We start from the raw sequence: 22,920 nt of genomic DNA, 5'->3' as shown, positions 1-22,920 counted from the left end.
AGAACTCCAGGCCTGCAACCTCACTCTGTGACCCACACATACTGTGTGCTTTCCAGGACCTATAACTGAAAAATATGGTTTTTTTAAAAAAAGTTTCCTTATGGTGTATGTGAAGGGCATCTCACAATCATGGTAAGAACCACGAGGGCTGGTCTAACCAAAACACTGGTAATTCATAGGCTGAGACAAGCACAAGACATGTTCCTATTTGTATGTCTATTCATTTCCTAATTGCACAGATCTGAGTGACACTTAGGGGCAGCTCCTTTTGTTAATTTGCAATTTTCTATTACTTTCCTCTTTAGCAGCTTCATGCCAGCTTATGCAAATGTCAAATAGGCTGTTGCATCTGCTTTGACAGTTTGATTTTGTATGATTCACATCATAAAATACACACACACACCAGATGTGTCTATATTAGGAACCTCATGGGGAACCGAACGCTATGTGAATTCATGGTAATAAAGGGGCTTTCCATTTGAAAAATGAAGAAAAATGTTATTTGAATATTAGCAAATCCTCAACTCAGCATTTTCAGACAACCCAGGCACAGCTTTGACATTTCTCCTGAGAGCCTTGAACTATTGGAAGATGAACACCAATATCTAAAAATACACAGCTGCCAGGGTTGAAATACAAACAGAATTTAGGAAATAGCCATGTTAATATTTTTAGAACCCATGGCAAGACATGATTCTTCACTTCCCCTTTTATAATTATTGCAGAACTCATCTGAGTGCCACCCTCCTGTCCTCCTGCGTGGATGGAAGATATGCTGGATTTTCATGAGACAGACTTCCCTGCCCTCAGCAAGGGCCAGGTCCCCATGCTTCTGTGGCTGCTGCTGCTCATCCTGGGTGAGTAGATGATTGGACTGGGACAGGGGCCTCAGTTTCTAATGTCAGCCAGGGGAAAAACCAAGGATCTTCTGTCTCCACTTCCACTTAGAGTTCAGAGACAGACAGCAGAAGAATGAAAATGAGCAGAGCTGGGTTCCCAGTGTCGACTAAAATAATCCATAACCAGTCTATAAATCAAAATTGGGCTGAGTTTATTATGAGCCAGACCAGAGGCTGATATAGCCCGGGAGAGTCTTTTTATGAAGGAGTGGAGCACTCCAAAGAAGTGGGAGTTGACAGAGTGGTTATATACCATCAAAGGGCATGTATCACATATGATTGGAATATTCCTTTACAATAATTATGCTATCGCTTTGCTGGCACAGCAATTCACACAGCAATTGATGAACACAGTAGGTAGCAGGTCTGTGGTCTTGAGCTGGGTGGTCATAAGATGAACGCAGCAGGCCAACAATCAATTCCTATTATAGGAAGAGATGCTTATCCTTTAGGCAATGTCAATGTGGGGGAAGTTACATCTCTATCTTAAAGGGCATTGTTCTTATCTTTGGACATAGTAAATACTTAAAATAGATATACAATGCACGTTCTCTTCCTATGCTTTAAATTCTCACTCTTATGTTTTAAATTCGCCAAAGAAGAGTGAGTGCAGGCCATCCTTGGTCCCATCCTCAACCTCAATAAAAGCAGAACGCCAGGCCTGCAACCTCACTCTGTGGCCCCACACGTACTGTGTGCTTTCCAGGACACATCAGCCCTTTTTGGAAAAACAAGATCAGAACGAATTAGTTTTACACCAAATGGCTTCCTCATATACTCCAACGTATCTTATTGCTTGCTATGTATTTATCACCAGGAAAAACAAAGGCTCTGAATACAAGTAGCAGAGCAAGTCAGGAATGTCACCCTGGGTTTTTCACCCATTTCTTCTTCATCTCATAGGAAACTTGGATTTTTCTTTCTGCCAAACCACAGCTCTAATTCCCTCAGATAAAAATTTCTTCCAAACTCAGGCACGTAAGGGAAGACCTGTTGAGAAACCTGAACCCTCCCTGAGATTTTAAGCCAATATTTCACCAGAGATTGAAAAATGAGGAAAAACATCCAAAGAATGAGGGGGAGGGTAAACCAGTCTTGAAGCCCTTTTCTGCCTCTGCACTGCTAGTTCAGGCTAGAAAAGAGAGGGAGAGAATGAAGTATGCAACAGCAAAGAGATGAGCCAGGGTTGTGGATACAGTCATTCATGTTTATAACATAAATTATGATATTTTTGTTTGTCTGTTTGTAGGCTATGGGTGGTATAGAATTGGGGGAGAAAACTGGAAGGAAAAACTGAAGTGATTGTGGCTGGGTTGTTGGAAAATTTCTCAGAGAGCATGTAACTGAAATTGTTTGAAAAACATTGCTCTGTGCTAATCTTTAAACCTTGGCACCCTCACAGCTCCTGGAAGAGAACAATCAGGTCAGTTTTCCCTTCTCTTTATTCCTCCTGGTCTCTGGGCATTGGTCTTCTTTGCCAGCATAGCCTGTCTCCACAAATGAGAGCTGCAGGGATGGGCTAACATCAGTGGTGCTTCTACTAGGGGTCATGCCTGATGATATGGTGAGTAAGCAGACTCTCCTTTGATTTCCCAACCTTCAGTTCTTTCCCCTTTATCAGGACACCTCAGTGTAGAGAGGAAGGAAGCTTCCATAGAGGTAAGGGCAGAGGCAGGAGGCTGATGTTGAGAGAACCTCAGATCTGAGCTCCGCTATGCCCTCAGCCCCCTCCCTCTGTATGGCCAAGCTAGGACCACTGTCAAAGGACCTAGAAGTAGCTCCCATCCACAGAGAAAATACTACAGCCAAATCTGTATACATCTCCAAAAGGAGCACATGTCACTCTCTTGCTTCCACTTCTGGTCACATTGTTGAGTTGCAATTCAATACAGAAATATGATTTGCATGTATGGTTTCTCAAGCATCCTACTGCCCTTCATTCAAATTCGTTGTATTCTTCAGTTATTGATTGTATCCAACTTAGATGGAAAGTAGAAAAAAGTTGCCTTCCCTATAGATCTCACTATAAATTTAGCAAGGTTTGAAAGTAATGAAAATAATTTTTTTAAAAATCCAGCTTGTTCCTTAAACATTAGCAACCAAGAAGGAAGTGGTTTTTCAAACTCTGGAAGCTGCCTCTGAGGTATACGTATCCCAGGCTCACCTTTACCTTGACAAGAATATACAAGTCAATCTCATTTCAGAATCAGCCCACCTTTGGAGGCCCTCACAGTGTTTGCCCAACTATAAGTCACACCTCCTGAGCTTTTCTGAGCCCATACCAGGGACCTGAGAGCTATCCCCTATGACACCCACCTGCCCACATTCAGGCCAGGAAAAGAAAGAAGGAGAACAGATTCTGTCCTAGGCATTTCCCCAGATTGTTTCTGTTCCATTTCTAACCCAGGTCCTAATAGGAATTAGCCCAAGAAAACTCCCAGCTGCAGGTCAGGCCCTCCCCTGTGCACTACCTACCTCTCAATCACCTTCACGTGCCTTCATCTTTCTATTTCCTGTTCAGAATTAGCTCCAAAAGCTGTTATTCGCCTCACTCCTCCCTGGTCCACAAACTTCAAAGGAAAGACAGTAACTCTCACATGCGAGGATTCCCATTCTCCAGCCCAGGGAGGCATATCTTGGTATTACGATGACATTTTGTTGAAAAAAAAATCGGGAAAGCTCCAAATAAGAAATTCTGGATATTACAAATGCAAGACCCGAGGATCTTCCCTCAGTGACCCTGTGCATGTGGAATTTTTATCTGGTAAGAAAAGAAAGGAAGAGTTTCTGAAAGCCACTGGGCAGTATGTCGGAGGGCTGGGTTAACATAGAGAGCCCATAAGGCATGAGAACACTGGAAGTACTGACCCCAGAAAACAATTAGATAGGCCAGCAGCAGGATGCTGCCTTTCCATCTTCTCCATCCAGAGAAGTGTCAGTAGCCCAGAAGTTGCCAGGGAAAAAGGGACCCAGGTCTGAAGAAAGGTACAGAATAAAACTCCTATTTTAACAATATGTATGAGAACTTCTTAAGGACGTATCCTGAGATTAGTTCACTAATCTAGGACAAGGGAGACTTGGGCATTGGGACCACATGGAAATATTGATGGAGGACATTTGCAAGTGTGCACAGAAGTGTAGCTCTTTCCTCATGGGCAGTAATGAGAGCTCAAAGAAAGAAGCAGCAAGGATAAATTGATTGTGTTCCTCCATTCTTTGCAGATTGGCTGATCCTCCAGGCTTCTCTCCCTGTTTTTGAAGGAGATGATGTATATCTGAGATGCCAGGGGTGGAAAGAAGAGGATATTACTGAAAAAATTTATTACAAAGATGGAGAAAAATTTGCTGTTACTTATGACTCAGGCTTCATCAGACTAAATTCAGCCTCTACCAACAATAGCAAATATCATTGTACTACTTATGTGGAAGGACTTTTTGGAATGTGGGAAGAAAGTTCAAAAGCTCTAAGGATCCAAGTTCAAGGTAATGGTTGCACTCCTGTGGGTAACAGGGCTTGGCAAGGAAAAAGTGCATGGGGATGGAGGGAGGGTGCTCATCAGTGGGGATTTCATGAAAAGCCTCTCTTGGCCCAGCCATGGGAGGACGATGAGAAGTGGTTCCATCTGCATGGGTTCCTATCTCCTGACAGCTGGTGCTGACAACACAAGTGCATTGCCATAGGCACTGTGAGCCTCACTGCTCTGGAAATTGTATTTGTTCTTCTCTCTAGAGTTGTTTCCACCTCCTGTGCTGACAGCCAGCCCCTCCCAGCCCATAGAGGGGAGCCCAGTGACCCTGAAATGTGAGACCTGGCTCCCTCCACAGAAGTCAGACACTCAGCTTCAATTCTGTTTCTTCAGAGGAGACCAGGCCCTGGGATCAGACTGGAGAAGCTCCCCAGAACTCCAGATCCCTGCCATATGGAGTGAGGACTCAAGGTCTTACTGGTGCCAGGCAAAGACAGTGACTCACAGTGTCATGAAAAGAAGTTTGAAATCCCAGATACATGTACACAGTGAGTGTCTGTGGCTCTTTCAGAGTCAGAGATGGGGGAAAGGAGAACAGAACAATGATATGTTCTGCTCCCTGGGATGGTGAACATAATAGAGAGGTGCTTCCAGCTATCTTGGTATCCTTCTCTCTTTAGGTCCAACATTAGACTAATCTCCCTAGAATATTCTCTTCTATCTAAGTCAGGTAATAGTAATTATTGATCACTTACTGGGTACCTAACGTCCTGGGGGCTATAAAGACACACAAGATCTGTTCTCTCATGAGTCAACAGATAACTAGAAGCACAGAAGACCACATGCTGTCTTTAGAGGTCCCTAAGGTGCTTCCATGTGCTGACCTAGACTGGCTCCAAAATAATCAGAAAACTGGAAGATAAACACAAACTGGAATAGTCAGAAAAGAATGTGAGAAGATAGAGGTGATACTGGGGAAGAGTCTTAAAGAGTCTCCTAAAGATAGGAGAGGGGTTTGGATTGTGAGCAAAGTCACTTCAGGAGAGAAGCAATTCTTGGTGTTCTCTCTTATTTTGTGATCCATTAGTGTATTTAATTCCTCAGAGATAAACATCAATAAAATGTGACTGCAGTCAACATTAGGTTCAAGATTAAGGGCTTGGTACCCACATTACTTAAGAATGGGAATTGTTGAGTGGGAGAGGAAGGGTGTTGCTCCCTTTATAATAATATATACACTTCTTCCTATTTCCTATTTTGGATCCCTGTCTATTGCACCTGCTGCTATTGGCTTAATCACGGCAGCACCAACCTTCTCCTTGATCTTGAAGTCCCTGCCATCAAGACCCTCATGTGTCATCTTTTGTCCTCCCAGGAGTCCCTGTATCTGATGTGAATCTAGAAATCCAGCCCCCTGGAGGGAAGCTGATTGAAGGAGAAAATCTGGTCCTTACCTGCTCAGTAGCCAGGGGGACAGGGACTATCACGTTCTCCTGGCACAGAGAAGGCACAATAAGAATTTTGGGAAGAAAGACCCAGCGTTCCCTGTCAGCAGAGCTCCAGATACCCACTGTGAAGGAGAGTGATGCTGGGAGATACTACTGTGCAGCTGACAACATTCATGGCCCCATCCTCAGTACACTGATTACCGTCACAGTGAGAAGTAAGTTCCCTATTCCTTTTACTCAGCCTTGGTTTGCAAGCCAGGGTTTAGGTTCTGTCAGCAGTAAGGATCTTCTAAAGATAGCAAAGGTATAGAGGTGTGATGATTTAAAAGCTAACCAAGGAATGGCAAAGAGGGCAAAATAAGTTGAAGACACCTTACTTTCTGTGGAGAGGACTTAGTAGTGATGAAGACAAAATTTTCCAGGATTGCTCCTCATGACTCAAGGGATATATCTATTTTTAGCCTCCTCGAGTGTAGTTCTGAACCTGTCACAGCTTCAGAGTCCTTCTCTGACAGCTCTTTTTTCTCTCTCAGTTCCAGTGTCTCGCCCTGTCCTCACCATCAGGGCTCCCAGGGCCCAGGCTGTGGTAGGGGATGTGGTGGAGCTTCGTTGTGAGGCCTGGAGAGGCTCTCCTCCAATATTGTACCAGTTTTATCATGAAGATGCAACCCTGGGAAGCAGCTCAGCCCCCTCTGGAAGAGCAGCATCCTTCAACCTCTCTCTGACTGCAGACCATTCTGGAAGCTACTCCTGTGAGGCTGACAATGGCCTGGGAGCCCAGCATAGTGACAGAGTGACACTCAACGTCACAGGTAAGTAGGATATGTCCATAGCAGTTGCAGGCAAGAACACACAATGTCTTCTCACAAACAGAGACCCTTTGGGCTATTTACTGGTGTGATGTACCAGAAGACTCCCCACGTTTTCTGCCTCCACCTGAAGGTTCTGGGATTCTTCCCTCTGGCTATACATTCAGTAACTTAGGCAATTCCTTTATTTCCTCTGTCATGAAAGCCATATATTCCACATAGTCTTCTAGTAGAGGCAAAAAGACTTTCCAAAATACCAGATATATGATGGTTTAGCAATTTCTGATGAAGGAACGTCATATAGAAAGCTTTATATCTAAATTCCTTTGTCCACGAACAAATGACCCAACTGACCCTTGCCAAGGTTTTCTTCCTCTGCTCCCCTCCAATCTAAATTCCTACTTGGCTCTCTGGATTACTAGACAAAGTGTCTCTCCTTGTGGACACCCACAGCTATCAGAGCAGCAGAGCTTTCTCTTGGCCTTCACACTGATGACCTGTCTGGCCTTCTCACTTTCGCCACATGCCTTCTGACTCTTCAAATGTTAGGATATCATTGAATATGATGTTCTCGGTATCTCCAAACAAAATTTTTCTTCACCAGAGCTATCAAGGCATCTTTATTTCCCACTTCCAGCATATGTTGGCAATTAGCGATGTGCCCACCTATTTAGGAGAGACCCCTAGTCCATGCCATGATCATTCCAAAGTACCCAGCATTTGGAAGGTGAGGAGAAGCACTGAGACTTAGGAGGAGGTGGCAGGATTAAGAGATGTGGTGGTGACTCCCAGTGCCTCAAACCCTTACATTCTCTGGATTTTGCCATGGCTTCTTGTTCTCCAGCTATTCCAAACTATTGGAATACTTATGGTATCTAGGTTAATAATGACTCTTCCTATGGTCCAAGCTTGGGTTACGATTTGAGGAGGTTCCAGAGCCTGGGAGAGCCAGATAGTGTGCTGACACTGGGATTCCAGTCTTGAACAAGAAAGTATCTATTTATGTGACCGTGAACAAGTCTCCTTACTAGTCTGTCCTCAGTTTCCTCACTTATAAAGTAATTGATTCAAGTAAATCATGGAGGCACAAACATTCCTGTTCCCACACCACTTTCAGTCAAACATGTTGAACATGTTTCCTAAATACTTTTTATTAGTTACATCCGTGTTCTACTGTACTAACTTAATATACACACTATTAAACACAGAAACATAAATTACATAAGGATGAAATAAACAATATTTTAAAATATTCTTAGAATCTTTGATTAAAATAGTAACTGAATACGATTTTTTTTTATTTTGAAAGTCTTGTGTGACTCTGTGGTACAGTTATTTGATGCCTGGCTGTGAGTTTGGGTTATTCCAATTGGTTTCAGTGTCTTCTTTTACGTAAAAGGTGTCTGGCCACGATATCCAGATACAAGTGGAAACAAAGCGTCTATGATACCCATTTTTCAGTCCAATGCACTAATTATGCCTAGATTTTCACTGAAATTTGCCTAATGCATTTCCATTTTTATTGGTGTCAGTGAGTTATTCTTGTAAAATAAGTAGAAAGTGTTGCATATTTAAATTTATTACAGATGAGTTCAAGCTTTGAAAGAAGTATAGACTGGTTGCAATATGCTGTTTCCATACATTTTTAAATGTGTAGATATGATTATTTGAAGTTGACATATTGACATTTGCTGATAATAAAACAACATAGAAGTGTAATTACTTTGGAACAGCTATTTTACAAAATATTACCTCTATCACATTAGTTTATTTAGAAATCTTTAGTAATACAAGAACTGTTAAATGTCTTTTTTTAGTGTCAGACTAAATATTAAACTATTGAGTCACTGATCAACAAAGAAAATAAATAAGTAAAAACACCAAAAATAAAATAATGATCATTCTTCAGAGAAAAATACATGGGTAATATTTACATTTACCTCCTCTTTTTAGAACTTTGCTGCCAAATAATTGAAAAACTCCCAGGTGGTACAAAAAGATGTTGTAGTTATTACACATTATCATTACAAAGCATTTTAAAGACTCTAAGTAAAATAATCTGTAAAAATACTCCAGTAGACAGCTCAATGGGTAATATGTTCCCATATGCTGACAACGAACAAACAATTGAAGGCCCTGCTGTCAACTCCTCCAAGCAATAGGGACCCCACTGCCTTCACAAGAATTCCCTTCCCGATCTCAGCACAGGCTGTGACACGTGGCCTGAGTAAGAGTGCCAATGTGACTATTGGCAAAGCTGGATTTATTGCTTACTTTCAAGTTAAAATACTCAAACATTCTCATATTTTCTTCTCACACCCCACTGGGTTGTCTTGCATCCCATCGTGGAGACCACTGAACTTGGTGATAACCATGGTCTCTTTCAGCACTAAAATTCTCCGACTTTATTGGGATGTGCATGTAGAACCAGAAGTTTGGTGAACCCTGGAGGGAGAAATGTAATGGAAGAAGCTGAGAATCACTGCTCCAGGCTTACAGAAGCCTAGACAAAGAGGAGGCTGAGAGGATTCTGGGAAGATGGCAGAGTAGGAAGCACCAGGAATCTGCCTTCTTACCTAGAATTGCACTAGCAAGATCTGTCTGAGGTAATTATTTTGGGATTCTAGAGTCTACTGGAAGCTTGCAACTCCCAGAGGAAGGCTTGGTCAGCAAACTCCAGTTAATTTTCATCAATTTCAGCTCTTAGCACAGTAGCAGCTACCCGACTCCCACCCTCAGCCCTGTGGCAGACAGCTGTGTATGTGTTCCTGGAGTAGCTTGCACACAGCTTGTGAGGAGCTGGAGTGGGCAAAAAGGACCCTGTCCTCCAAATATTAGGGAATCTGTGCTCTGAGCCCAATTGCTGCTTCTGATCACAGAGGTATAGAGATGCAGGCAGCTACGGCTAGTTTTTGTACCTCTTTCCTCTGTTGCAAACCCCTAATCCTCCAACTTAAGTGACTTCCAAAGAGTCTAAAGGGCTGGTGCTCTTTTTCTACCCTCTTTTTTTTTTTAAATTTTTCCTCTTTTGAAGCCAGACAGATAAAAGAAAATACGAGGCCATGACATGGGTGAAAAAGCACACTGGGATGCACAAAGTACATATAAAGACTTACCCCTGAGGCCCATAACATTTGACCAAGGTCACTTTATATGGCAAAGGATGTACAGAAGGGCCAAACTCAAGCCATCTGTTTAGATTTAGCAGGAAGCCTACACTTCCAAAAGCTGAACTTGGCATTTCCACACTGATGAGGTGGCTGGTGCCATCCGTTTTGCAGCCAGCAGATGGCGCATTTTCAAATTGACTGATTCCCATTCAAAGACTGATTCCCTTATCTCCCTTTGAGTCAACCTCTGACACAAAGCAGAGCTTAAGATCCTTACCAACCTTCTCTTGCCAACGACACACACAGCTGATATCTAAAGCACTGCACACAGATTGGCTTATCCAGGTTTCCTCACAACTTAGCAGAACCAACAATCTTACAGTTCACATTCCACAATATTTATTAATAATTCCCTATGTTAATAAAAATCATAATGATTTTATTCTCCCTGGCTGTCCTATTCCTATAATCATCAATTAAAATGGAAATCATTGTTGATATTGCTGTATCTGGATATTTTTATGCCAATCTGGATCAATTTGGTCATCTGTACAATCACCAATTGTTGAGGAGCTATTGCAGGCCAGGCAAATTCCAGCAGCTGGAAATACAACAATGAACAGACAAGTTCACATCTTTATGAAATTTACATTCTATTGGGAGAATCGGATATACAGCAATGATAGATAGATGAAAGAGAGAGAGATAGATACATAGATAGATGTTAGTGCTAAATGCCATGAAGAGAAATAAAGTAAGCTAATTAGATAGAGAGTAATTAAGATCTTACTTTAGATAGATGTGGAAGTATAGGTTTAAAGCTAAGACTCAGGAGTCAGCAATATTCAGAAATGAACCTTGATTTTAGTTATTATTTCTATCAATGGTAATAGCTAACATTTATTGAACACTTTACATACATAATCGTTTTCACTAATAGCTTGAGATATAATCAATATTAGCTCAATTTTACAAAGGAGTAAACTGAGACTTGGAGAGATTAAAGAGATCGTTTTTCCCAGTAATTTTATTGAGATCATAATAGTTTATAACATTGTGTAATTTCAGGTATATATTTTTATTTATCAATTTCTGAATAGACTTCATTGTGCTCACCCCAGTAGTTTAATTTTTGTCAATCACCATACGTATGTTCCCCTTTATCCCTTTTTCCCATCCCCCAAACCCCTTCTCCTCTGGTAACCACCAATCTGTTCTCTTTATCCATGTATTTTTTATCTTCCACATGTGAGTGAAATCATGCAGCACTTGTTTTTCTCTGTCAGGCTTATTTTGCTTAACATCATACCCTCAAGTTCCATCCATGTTGTTGCAAATGGGACAATTTTGTCTTTATTTATGGTCAAGTAGCATTCCATTGCTTATATATACCATATCTTCTTTATCCATTCAGCTGTAGAAGGGCTCTTGGGTTGCTTCCACATCTTGGCTGTTGTAAATAATGCTGTAATGAACATAGGGGTGCATAAATTTATTTGGATCACTGATTTCAAGTTCTTTGGATTAATACCCAGTAGTGGGATAGGTGGATGGTGTGGTATTTCTATTTTTAATTTTTTGAGAAATGTCCACACTGTTTTCTATGGTGGCTGTACCACTTTGCATTTCCACGGGGGGATACGAGGGTTCCCTTTTCTCCACATCCTCTCCAACATTTGTTACTTTTTGTCTTGGTAATTATAGCCATTCTGACCAGTGTAAGGTGATATCTCATTGTAGTTTTGATTAGCATTTCCCTAATAATTAGTGATCCTGAACATCGTTTCATGTGTCTGTTGGCTATCTGTGCATCTTCTTTGGAAAAATGTCGGTTCATATCCTCTGCCCTTTTTTTTTTTTTTTTTAAAGATTTTATTTTTTCCTTTTTCTCCCCAAAGCCCCCCGGTACATAGTTGTATATTCTTTGTTGTGGGTCCTTCTAGTTGTGGCATGTGGGACGCTGCCTCAGCGTGGTTTGACGAGCAGTCTCATGTCCGCGCCCAGGATTCTAACCAACGAAACAATGGGCCGCCTGCAGCCGAGCGCGCGAACTTAACCGCTCGGCCACGGGGCCAGCCCCTCCTCTGCCCATTTTTTGATCAGGTTGTCTGCTTTTTTGTTGTTAAGTTGTATGAGTTCTTTATATATTTTGGAGGTCAATCTCTTGCTAGATAAGTGATTTGCAAATATTTCTCCCAGTTGGTGGGTTGTCTTTTTGTTTTGTTCATGGTTTCCTTTGCCTTGCAGAAACTCTTTAGTCTTACGTAGTCCCATTTAATTTTTTCCATTGTTTACCTTGCCTGAGTAGACATGGTATTTGAAAAGATGCTGCTAAAACCAATGTCAAATAGTATACTGCCTTTATTTACTTCTAGGAGTATTATGGTTTGATATCTTACATTCAAGTCTTTAATCCACTTTGAGTTGATTTTTGTGTATGGTGCAAGATAATGTTCCACTTTTATTCTTTTTCATGTGGCTGTCCAGTTTTCCCAACACTGTTTATTGAAGAGACTTTCTTCCCTCCACTGTATGTTCTTGGCTTCTTTGTCTAAGATAAACTGTCCATAGATTTCTGGTTTTATTTCTGGGCTTTCAATTCTGTTCCATTGATCCGTGTGTCTGTTGTTGTGTCAGTACCTTGCTGTTTTGACTACTATAGCTTTGTAGTATATTTTGAAGTCAGGGATTGTGATGCCTCCAGTTTTATTCTTTCTTTTCTAGATTGCTTTGGCTATTGAGGGTCTTTTGTTTTTCCATATAAATTTTAGGATTCTTTGTTCTATATCTGTGAAGAATGTCATTGGGATTCGGATTGGGATTGCATTGAATCTGTAGATTCCTTTTGGTAGTATGGACATTTTAACTATATTTATTCTTACAACCCATGAGCATAGAAGCTCTTTCCATTTCTTTATGTCTCTCTCAATTTCTTTCAATAATGTCTTGTAGTTTTCAGTGTACACGTCTTTCATCTCTTTGGTTAAGTCTATTCCTAGATATTTTATTCTTTTTGTTGTGATTGTAAATGGAATTGTATTCTTCATTTCTCTTTCTGCTAGTTCATTATCAGTGTATAGAAATGCAACAGATTTTTTAAAAGTTATTTTGTACCCTGCAACATTGCTGTAGTTGTTGACTATTTCTAATAGTCCTCCAATGGATTCTTTAGGGTTTTCTATATATAGAATCATGTCATCTGGAAACAGAGTTTGATTTCTTCCTTTCTGTATTCCTTTTATTTCTCTTTCCTGCCTAATTTCTCTGGTCAAAACCTCCAGTACTATGTTGAATAGGAGTGGCAAAAGTGGGCACACTTGTCTTGTTCCCATTATCAGAGGGATGGCTTTCAGTTTTTCACCATTAATTATGAGGTTGGCTGTGGGTTTGTCATATATGGCCTTTATTATGTTGAGGTACTTTCCTTCTATACACATTTTAATCAGAGTTTTTATCATAAGTGGATGTTGGATCTTGTCAACTACTTTCTCTGCATCTATTGAGATGATTATGTGATTCTTATTCCTCATTTTTTTAATGTGGTGTATCACATTGGTTGATATGTGGATGTTGAACCATTCTTACCTCCCTGGAATAAATCCCACTTGATCATCGTGCATGATCCTTTTAATGCATTGCTATATTTGGTTTGCTGATATTTTGTTGAGGATTTTTGCATCTAAGTTCATCAGCTATATTGGCCTGTAATTTTCTGAGATTAAAAAGTTTTTGGGTTTTTTTTAGGAAGATTAGCCTTGAGCTAAGGTCTATTGCCAGTCTTCCTCTTCTCTTTTTTTTCTCCCTAAAAACCCCCAGGACGTAGTTGTATATCCTAGCTGTAGGTTCTTCTAGTTACTCTACGTGGGACACCACCTATGCATGTCTCGATAAGTGGTGGTAGGTCTGCACCCAGGATCTGAACCGGTGAACCACAGGCCACTGAAGCGGAGGGTGGGAAATTCACCACTCGGCCACGGGGCTGGTCCCTGAGATTAAAAAGTTTTAAAACATGAAGGTTATAGGGCTAATAAAAAGCAGAGACAGGATTCAAACTCAGGTTTTCCTGAATCCTGGGTCCATGTTCCTACTAATAAATATGCTGGATATTTCCTTTATTAAGTTATCCTGTATACATACTGAACTAAAACTTCCGGTGAACTATGTTTCCTCCCTCAGTTCCAGTGTCTCGTCCTGTCCTCACTCTCAACCCTGCTGGCACCCAGCCTGTGGTGGGAGATGTGTTGGAGCTTCGCTGTGAGGCCCAAAGAGGCTCTCCCCCGATCCTGTACTGGTTTTATCATGACAATGTCACCCTGGGGAAAAGCTTGGCCCCCTTTGGAGGAGGAGCATCCTTCAACCTCTCTCTGATGGCACAGCCTTCTGGGAACTACTTCTGTGGGGCTGACAATGGCCTGGGGATCCAATGCAGTGAGGTGGTGATGCTCAATTTCACAGGTGGGTTGGTGGTACCTGGGCTATAGGTTATAGTTATGTTGATAAAATATTTCTCCAACAGATTGTACAAATTCTACCAATGTCAAAGAGTTCTTGAAAATGACACCAAGGCTTGGGGCTTCTGGAGATCGGTACTGATTTCATGGAGGAGAAGAAAAGGAAATAAATTTTCATCTTAGATGCTGCCAATCACCCTCCATGTGCCATTATTTTGAAATTTACAAATTATGTCAGAGATAATTCAAATGGAGAAATCAGAACCAGGCAGAAATCTGTCCTGACAGATATCTAACCCTCGCCCACATGGTCTTTGCCTAGATCAGAAATATTTGCTACTGGAACTCAAGTATGGGTCTCTCCACTTAGTGCCTTCCAGGAGCAAAATAACCCCTGTCACTGTGGGAGTCATCTTGGGGCTGCTAAGTATCCTTGGCCTTGCTGCTACTGCTGCTCTGGTGTGCGAGTTCAGGACCCAGAAGAAATCAGGTGGGTAGATACCCTTGGATGTTGTGACTTATGCCCTTGCCATAATACTTTGGACTTGTGTGGTGCATCTGATAAAGGTCAATTTTTCCCTCCAAGTAATAGACTCTCAGTTCTACTTACTGCCATTCTGTAGGCAACTGTGACAAAAAGGTAGAATACATTTCTTAATGAAGTTGTTACTTCACATGTTTGAGATTCGAATCAGGTGTCAGAGTTTTGCTTCAAATTAAAATTAGAAAGTTAAATATTTATTATTGCACCTCCAGTCCAAAGCTTACTAAAAACAAAAAGAATGAAAAATAAAGTCCTCTGTTTGTAACAACAGCAAAAAGACGATAGCCATAGGTGTAAACCATAAATTATGAGATGTATTAGAATACCTGTCAAATGCAGTGAAATTTGGATAAAATTAACAAAGAATGCTTAGAATTAAAATTTTAATTTCTGATTGTTTGTTTCTAGTATACAGAAATAAAATTGATTATTGCATATTGGTCTTCTATCCCGCAACCTTGCTAAACACACTTGTTAGTTCTAGTATCTGTTTTGTAGATTTTGTCAGATTTTCTCTATAGGTGCTCATGTCATCTGTGAATAAAGAGTTTTACTCCTTCTTTTCCAAACTGGATTATTTTTATTTCTTTTTCTTGCCTGAATGCACTGGCTAGAACCTCCTATACAATGTTGAATAGAAGTTGTAAGAGCACACATCTTTGTCTTGTTCCTGATCTAAGGGGGAAAGTATTTTTTCTCTCATCATTAAGTATGATATTAGCTCTGGATTTTCTTGTAAATGCTCCTTATTAGGCTCAAGAAGTCCCCACTATTTGTTATTTGCTGAGAGTTTTTATAGGAAAAAATACTTGTCAAATCTTTTTTATACATAATTGAGATTATGTGAAAACAATTGAGATGATCATATGATTTTCTTTTCTAGTCTGTTGCTATGGACTTTTAGTTTTGAATGTTGAACCCACCTTGCATTTCTGGGGCCAACCTCCCTTGGTCATGATTGTTGGCTTTGATTTGCTAAAATTTTAAGATTGTTTGCATCTATGTTCATCTGTCTATATCTGTTGGTAGCTTCTTTTTCTTGACATGCCTTTCTCTGAATTGATGTCAAGGCAACACCCACTTAGTTACTGCTTCCTGCATTCTTCATTTCTTTGTATATGTTTGTATTTCCACCTGCTATCATTTTCTTTCTTCCTGAAGGCCTTCTTTTACCATTTCTTATAGTAGGGGGTCTGTTGGTGAACTGGGTTGATAGTGTTGTTGAAGTCTTGTGTGTCCTAACTGATTTTCTGTCTACTTGATCTATCAATTCTTGAGAGAGTAGTATTGAAATCTTCAAGTATAATTGTACATTTGTTCATTTCTTCTTGCAATTATATCAGGTTTTGCTTCATATAATTTGAAGCTCTATTATTACATGAGTAAATGTTTATAATTGTTATGTGTTTTTGATGAAATTGTCACTTTATCCTTATGTAAGAACATTTTTATCTCTGGTAGTATCATTTATTCTGAAATATTCTTTGATATTACTGTATTAATGTAATTAGTGTTATCATCATATTTCTTTATTCATCTTTTTACTTTAACCTATTTGAGCCCCTATATTTAGTGCCTCTTTTTATGGAGAGCATATAGTTAATTCTTGATTTTTTATCCAAGATGACAGTCTCTACCTTTTAACTAAGGCATTTAGACCATTTACTAACGTGATTTTTGACAGGCTTAGATTTAAGCCTACTATTTTGCTATTTGTTTTTTATTTGTCCCAGCTGTTCTTTGTTTTCCTATTTTTCCTACCCTTTTTGGATCAACTGAATATTTTTTATGATTCCATTTTATTTAGTTTGTTGGCTTTTTAGCCATATAACTCTTCGTTTGGTTGTTTTAGTGATTGTTTTAGGGTTTATAGTATACATACCTAACATCACAGTCTATTTTCAAGTGATATGATATCACTTCTCATATAGCATAGGAATATTACTATAGTGGCCTCTACTTCTCCTCTCCAAGCTACATAGTTATTATTTTTCCAAACAGTTATCTTTTAAAGAGATTTAAACATAATTTAAAAATCTTTTATATTTACTCAAATGGTTATCACTTCCAATGTCCTTCACTCCTTTTTGTATATCCACACTTTCATTAGGTATGATTTCCTTTCCGCCCAAAAGATTTCTTTTAACATTTCTTGTAGTATGGGTCTGCAGTTGATGAATTATTTCAGCTTTTATAAGCCTGTAAAAGTCTTTATTTTGCATTCATTTGTGAAAGATATTTTTACTGACATAGAATTCTAGGTTGAAAATATTTTTTCTTTCAGTGTTTTAAAGATGTTGCTCTATTGTCTTCTTGTGTGCATTACTTCTGATGAGCAATCTACTATCATTCTTGTCTTTGTCCTTCTGTGACTTCTTCTTTTTCTCTCTGAATGTTTTTTCATGCATCAGGAATCTTTGAATATGTAGACTGTTTTACTCAGTGCTTTGGGTGCTTGTATGAGTTCAAGACTTTATATTTTGGAATTACTAATCCTTTACTTTCTGTCTTTCTCTCTGTGTGATGTAACATGACATCTCCTTTTCCGTAAGGCTAAATGCTTCTTTCTGTTCTCCCATTCCCAGGGCTCATACTGAAAATTAAGAAAATAAACAAACAAATAAATAATACATCTGGATCTCAGTTTAATGAAAAAGCGTACATATTTTTCTTAATGATGCTCTTCAAGCATTGTCTTCTAACCCCTCTTTTCATGTCAATCAATGAGCTTCCCTCCTTCTGTTTCTTTTTATGAAAACTGGCACTGACATTTTGTGATTGATATTTTAAAGCTTCTTAGCATTTTCTTAAATAACATTACATATTAAATTATGTGTGTATATGATTTTTAAAAAAATATGTGAAGAGAATAAAAGCACAAACCCCAATAGTACTCATCATAAAATCTATCATTTATTTAGAGTCTATTACATGCAACTTTATGATTTGTCTAATTCTCCCAATTGTTCAATAAGTACATTTCAGTGCAGTTCAACCATTATTATTATCACCATATTATAGATGAAAAAATGGAGGTTTGTGGAAGTTAAATAACTTTTACAAATTCACATATCTAATAAGAATCAGAATTAGGGCTTACCTTGAGTCTCCCTAACCCCTGACTCCATACTCTCTTCATTACATCTTGATGACTTGCAGAAGGCTGTTCTTACCTCCTACTTTCAAAATTACTTTTACATCTCTTTGCTTATCTGGAATGTCATTTATTAATCAGCAACATATTAGCAGTGCAGACATTAGAACATCAATGTTAAAGTTGATAATGTTCAAAAAACATATTGCTCAGGCAACACAACACCAGGGAAGGAAAGATTGCTAACCATCATTTTATGTGATCCATGAGGGCAGGAGCCCATGAAGTTCTATCCTCAGATCTAAGAGACATGTCGTTTTAAATAGCAAACTCAGCTAAGTAATTCTGACAGTCCACCAATCAGATCCTCTCTGCCTTTCTCATCTCAAAATCTTGCCTACTGTACTTCCCTTATAGCAAAGTCTTTGTTCTCATTATTGCCCAGACTTTTCAGGGAGGAGCTCGGATCTTCCAAATTTTCCTAAAAGTGAAGAGTTTTGTTATTTAAGCCTGAGTGTATCATACAAGTTACCAAAGGGAGTGATAAATTTATTGACTCTATAATTAACTGCATGGATTAAAATTCCAGTAATGTAACTTGCCAAATACTTGATATTTTACAAGTAAATTAAATTCTTCGGACCCCAGCTTCCTCAGCTATATAATGGTTATAATAATAGTATCTACCTTCTAGGTGCTATGAGCCAGTCTATGTAAACTGCTTAGCCCAGTGCCTGGATCATATATCTTCAGTGAATATTAGCTTGTATTATAAATAGCCACTTTCTGGGTCTGTTTTTTTCTTTTACAATTGAAGATATAGACTAAGTCTCAGATGCATCCTGGGACTTAGCTAACCTGCCCACAAAGGAGGTTGTTGAATTATGTAGATTGCAGTTGCTCTGGGGAGAGAGATACAGGCCAGGATCACGCTCACATACGTCTAGTTTAACTCAGGACACCTGGTTCCTGAAGACAGGATTTGCAGGCATCAATCAGTCAGTTTTCATGGGAGGTGAGGATGAGTATGTTTACTTTGGGCAATAATTTGTGTTCTCTAAGCCCGGTGAAAGAGATGTGGAGTCACAGATAAATAGGAGAATGACAGGGATGGGAAACTGGGAGGAGGTTTGTATTGAAGCAGGATAGAAAGATTTCAATATTTTAGTAATGATGGAAAACCTTCATATTTTCAAAGCTGATGGAGTAGTCTTCCTCTTTAGATTTACACGTAATCGCCTTTTGTGAAATTGTCAATTTGTCATTCTTTTAGTCCTCAAAATACATACTTTAATTTGCTCAGTTATTTAACAAATATATATTGAATATTTTCAACATTTTAGGCACTGGGAATACAAAATAACTAAGGCAAAGTTTGAAGCCTCAAGTTATACACCATTTCGTGAAGGAGAGAGTTAGACAAAACATAGAAATAGATAATTATAATGCAATAGTAGTTTTAATATTGCAGGGTTCTATCTGCATGGAGATAGGACACTTAATCCAGCCTGTTGGTATCAGGGAAAGCTCTTGAGGAGGAAAGGCAAGCTGGAATTAGCCAGGTGAAAGAGAAGGAAAGAAGAGGTATGGACAAAACAATATGCACCCAATGTTGGAATGGATTTGTAAGGGTCACAGATAAAGAGAGGTGCAAGCTTATTATGGTGGTCCTACTGATTCATGCTTGTTTAAGAATTCTGTGTCAATTTTATCCCCTCTTGAAGCCTCAGTCTCCTTGTCTCTCCTCATAGGGCTGCAGTGAGGATAGAGAAGTGGGAGTAAGGGAAGCATTTGACCCAGAAGGAAACATTTAGTTGCCTCTCTTCTGCTACTTGGTCAGAGCTATTTAGAGTTCATGCTGCTATTATTGATTGAATAGCGATTCAGAATAAGTGTGATTCTGTGCAGATGTTTTTCAAGACTCCACCTTCCTTATCTATAACCTGACACAGGGGGATGCTGGTGGGTGGAGCTGGATGTTCTCTAAGATTCTCCATGACTGAGATCTAGAATGAATCTGATTTCTAGGAAGGGACATTCTAACACAGAGTTCATTATTCACACAGCTCACTTACCATCAATGTTCTTTTGTTTGTTTTTCAGGAGGAATTTCTGCCACTGGGACAGCTAGGTGAGGTCTCTGCTTCTTGTGCTGCCAACTTTTTCATGATTTGTTTATACCTACAAGATAGGAACATGGAATATGTACATTAAAATTTTTTTGACTGGATTTCCTATTAACATTTTCAAATTCTTATCAAATCTCAAAATGTGATTAAGAAGGCACCTTTTGATCACATTTGTGAATAATACTCACTTATATCTACTTATACACAGAATTCATGTTATTTGCTATCTATGTTAATTTATCTACCTCCTTAGATGTACTGCAGTAGAGACGTCACTGACATCTTAATGACATCAATTCATTCATTGCCTTATTGCTCATTTCTCCACTCACACACTCATTCAGGAAATGATTATTGAATGCTGGCAATGTTTAATTCACAAAATTATTGGCAGAAGGAAATGAAATTGAGGGAAAAAATCACAATGCTTTTCATGAAGCACCTTCATGGTATCTTACAGGAGAGGTAGGTTATTGTAATATGAGATAGAAAATTGAAAGGGACCTTTTACAAAAGACAAAAGTCAAATTCTGTGATAATGCAGAAGTCTTTGTGTAACAGTGTTGAAGCATTTAGATTTTTAATAATAATATAAAATTCAACAGATACAAGTGTTTGCTCTATCAAAGCGATCTTGGGACTGTGTAGTTTTTGCTCTCTGACCTTGCTTTAGCCAGCCTTCTCTTTAATGCTGCCTTGAGCTTCATATTGTGTCACACCCCTTTTGACATTTTCTCAAAAGAGCCATACAGACTTAGAGTAAGCAACTGTGATATTTTTACGTGAACTATGCTGGGCTCTTCAACAGTATTACTTTCCCTGAGACTCTGTAAAATCTACAAATACTTATCTCCCTTGTCTCTCTCCCCATCTGCCACAATTACGGTCCCAATGATTGTCAGGAACCTTTCTTGTCCAGGTCTTTTGGCACAGAGACCCAAGAGTCCACTCACTTTGAGTCACCAGCCCTAATGGAGCTGCAGCCAGTGTACAGCAATGGTGAGGACTTCCTAAGGCTCAGAGGGCTCCAGGGATGAGCCAGGGAGGGAGGAGAGATTGAGCAACAGTCTATATCCTAGTCACAGTAAATTTAAAAATGGCATTCCTGTCACTATGTTGGGGATAGAACTTGGTGGCTGGGAAGAAGGGTCTAGACTGTGGGCTCTTGACTACAGCAGGCTATGATCAATTCTCTCACAGTGAATCCTGGAGATAGAGACTTGGTTTATACCCTGGTCGGGAGCATCCAGCATACAAAAGAACATTTAGGTAAGACATCTTCCAGACAAGTAGAGGTGAGGGGACAGTGTGTTATCAGATCAACAAGGAATCTTTGATCAAAGAGTCATCTCCAACATGAGTCCAAAATGAAAGAAATTTCCTGCTTCTCTTGTCTTGCCAATCATATAATCATATCCATTCCCTCTTACCTGTCTACACTGCCACCGCACAAACTCTTTGAAGACAAGTATAATTGTTTCACTAATGTATCAATAGCATCTAGTGCAATGCTTGAAAAACTATAGGGCCCCTGAAATATTTTTTGAATGAATGAACATGACTGCTGAATTAAACTTCACATAATCTAATGTGCAGACAATCATAATTCTCTTAACTAGTCTCTTTTTTAAATCTTGTTCTCCTCCAACCTCCCAACAATCTGTTTCCAGCATGATCTCTCTGGGATATACAACTGATCCCATCATTTCATAGATTAACTGCCCACAATGACTCTCTACTCTAAAGCATGACCCTTTCCTCCCTCTGAACTCTGGCCTTGCTCTAAGATCTGCCTTATATCCTTACTCTAGAATATTTCTCATTTGGATATTTCTCATTTGTTCATTTGGATATTTCTCATTTCTCATTTGTTCAGTATGGCTCAGAGGGCTCCAGGGAGCCCTCTGAGCCTTAGGAAGTATCAATTCTCTCACAGTGAATCCTGGAGATAGAGACTTGGTTTATACCCTGGTCGGGAGCATCCAGCATACAAAAGAACATTTAGGTAAGACATCTTCCAGACAAGTAGAGGTGAGGTGACAGTGTGTTGTCAGATCAACAAGGAATCTTTGATCAAAGAGTCATCTGAACTCGTGGCATTTCTCCTGATCATACTGGGCTCTTTCATGCTTTGGTGTTCATGCTTCTTATTTGTCCAGTAATGCCCTTGCCTTTAGTTTACTTGCTGACCCTTGCTCACATTTCAAGACACAGTTCAGGCACCACTGTGAGACTTGGAGTGACTCCTACCAGCCCTCTTTATGTCCCAACCTGGGAGGAACTGATTGCCCTTTCATAGTTACACAGCATAGTTCAATGTTTGTCTATTTTGGTGCCCATAGTAATTTTTGTCTTTTTGTTTCCATGTCCATTCCTCCCCTTAAAAACTATAAGTTTCTTGATCATATGGACTGAATTTGTGTCATTTCTGTCTCTTTAAGACTTACCAATGCTTAATAGAAAGCCCTTGTTCCATGAATGCATATTGACCGAATAAACAAATGAGAAATATCCAAAGAACCCCTTGGAAAGATGGAACAGACACATATATTGAATTTTCTTTATGCTCTACTGCAATTGGCTTCCTTGGAAATTGTTCTGTGGCCTTAGAATCCCAACCCCATCTCTGGCCACCTCCAATTTCCCTATGCAAAATGAAGTGAATCATATTTGCCACCTTCTTCCAGATGATCAGTATAGTCAGGGACACCCTGGACTAGGGGGTGGGGAGATTGCTGGAGTTGTGATGGCAGTGGAGAAATAAGGAAATCATCAGGAAAGTCATTCTGGGCATTTGGTGAGCAAGGGAAAGGCTTGTGAGTGTATGTATGCAGAGGAGGTAACTCTTTGTCTGTGAGGGCTTGGAAGAATTCAGCAGAGGAGACAGTCAAGAGATGAGTCAGCAGAGGAAAGATTGGCTTGAAACACATTGTGGGTAGGTTGTAAGTTGGAATATATCACCACAGTTT

General features: G+C 39.6%; 1 protein-coding gene across 16 annotated transcripts in view; it reads left to right on the top strand.

The window, feature by feature from the left end:
• The first annotated feature begins 726 nt into the window (after positions 1–726).
• The window catches only part of LOC106828433 (Fc receptor-like protein 3), a 46,067-nt gene continuing 23,873 nt past the window's right edge, over positions 727–22,920 (top strand). For 2 of the 16 annotated variants that reach the window (XR_011498031.1, XM_070496960.1), the window contains exons 1-13: positions 727–857; positions 2,302–2,322; positions 3,421–3,663; positions 4,122–4,382; positions 4,630–4,914; positions 5,742–6,029; positions 6,348–6,626; positions 13,910–14,188; positions 14,507–14,674; positions 19,926–19,953; positions 20,871–20,950; positions 21,152–21,220; positions 21,888–21,956. Coding sequence is in view for 9 of the 16 variants with exons in the window: in XM_070496960.1 (XP_070353061.1) it covers positions 764–857; positions 2,302–2,322; positions 3,421–3,663; positions 4,122–4,382; positions 4,630–4,914; positions 5,742–6,029; positions 6,348–6,626; positions 13,910–14,188; positions 14,507–14,674; positions 19,926–19,953; positions 20,871–20,950; positions 21,152–21,220; positions 21,888–21,956 (2,164 nt within the window). In the remaining 7 variants the exon portion in view is untranslated. Of the gene's footprint in view, positions 858–2,301; positions 2,323–3,420; positions 3,664–4,121; positions 4,383–4,629; positions 4,915–5,741; positions 6,030–6,347; positions 6,627–13,909; positions 14,189–14,506; positions 14,675–19,925; positions 19,954–20,837; positions 20,951–21,151; positions 21,221–21,887; positions 21,957–22,920 lie in introns of all 16 variants that reach the window. The other 14 variants (XR_011498030.1, XM_014836891.3, XR_011498034.1 and 11 more) reach the window with 10 other exon arrangements.

Source organism: Equus asinus, chromosome 25 (assembly GCF_041296235.1).
Source record: "Equus asinus isolate D_3611 breed Donkey chromosome 25, EquAss-T2T_v2, whole genome shotgun sequence".
In the NCBI taxonomy this organism is placed as follows: Eukaryota; Metazoa; Chordata; class Mammalia; order Perissodactyla; family Equidae; genus Equus; species Equus asinus.
Note: the sequence above shows the minus strand (reverse complement) of the source record. Positions and strands in the feature narration are given on the sequence as shown.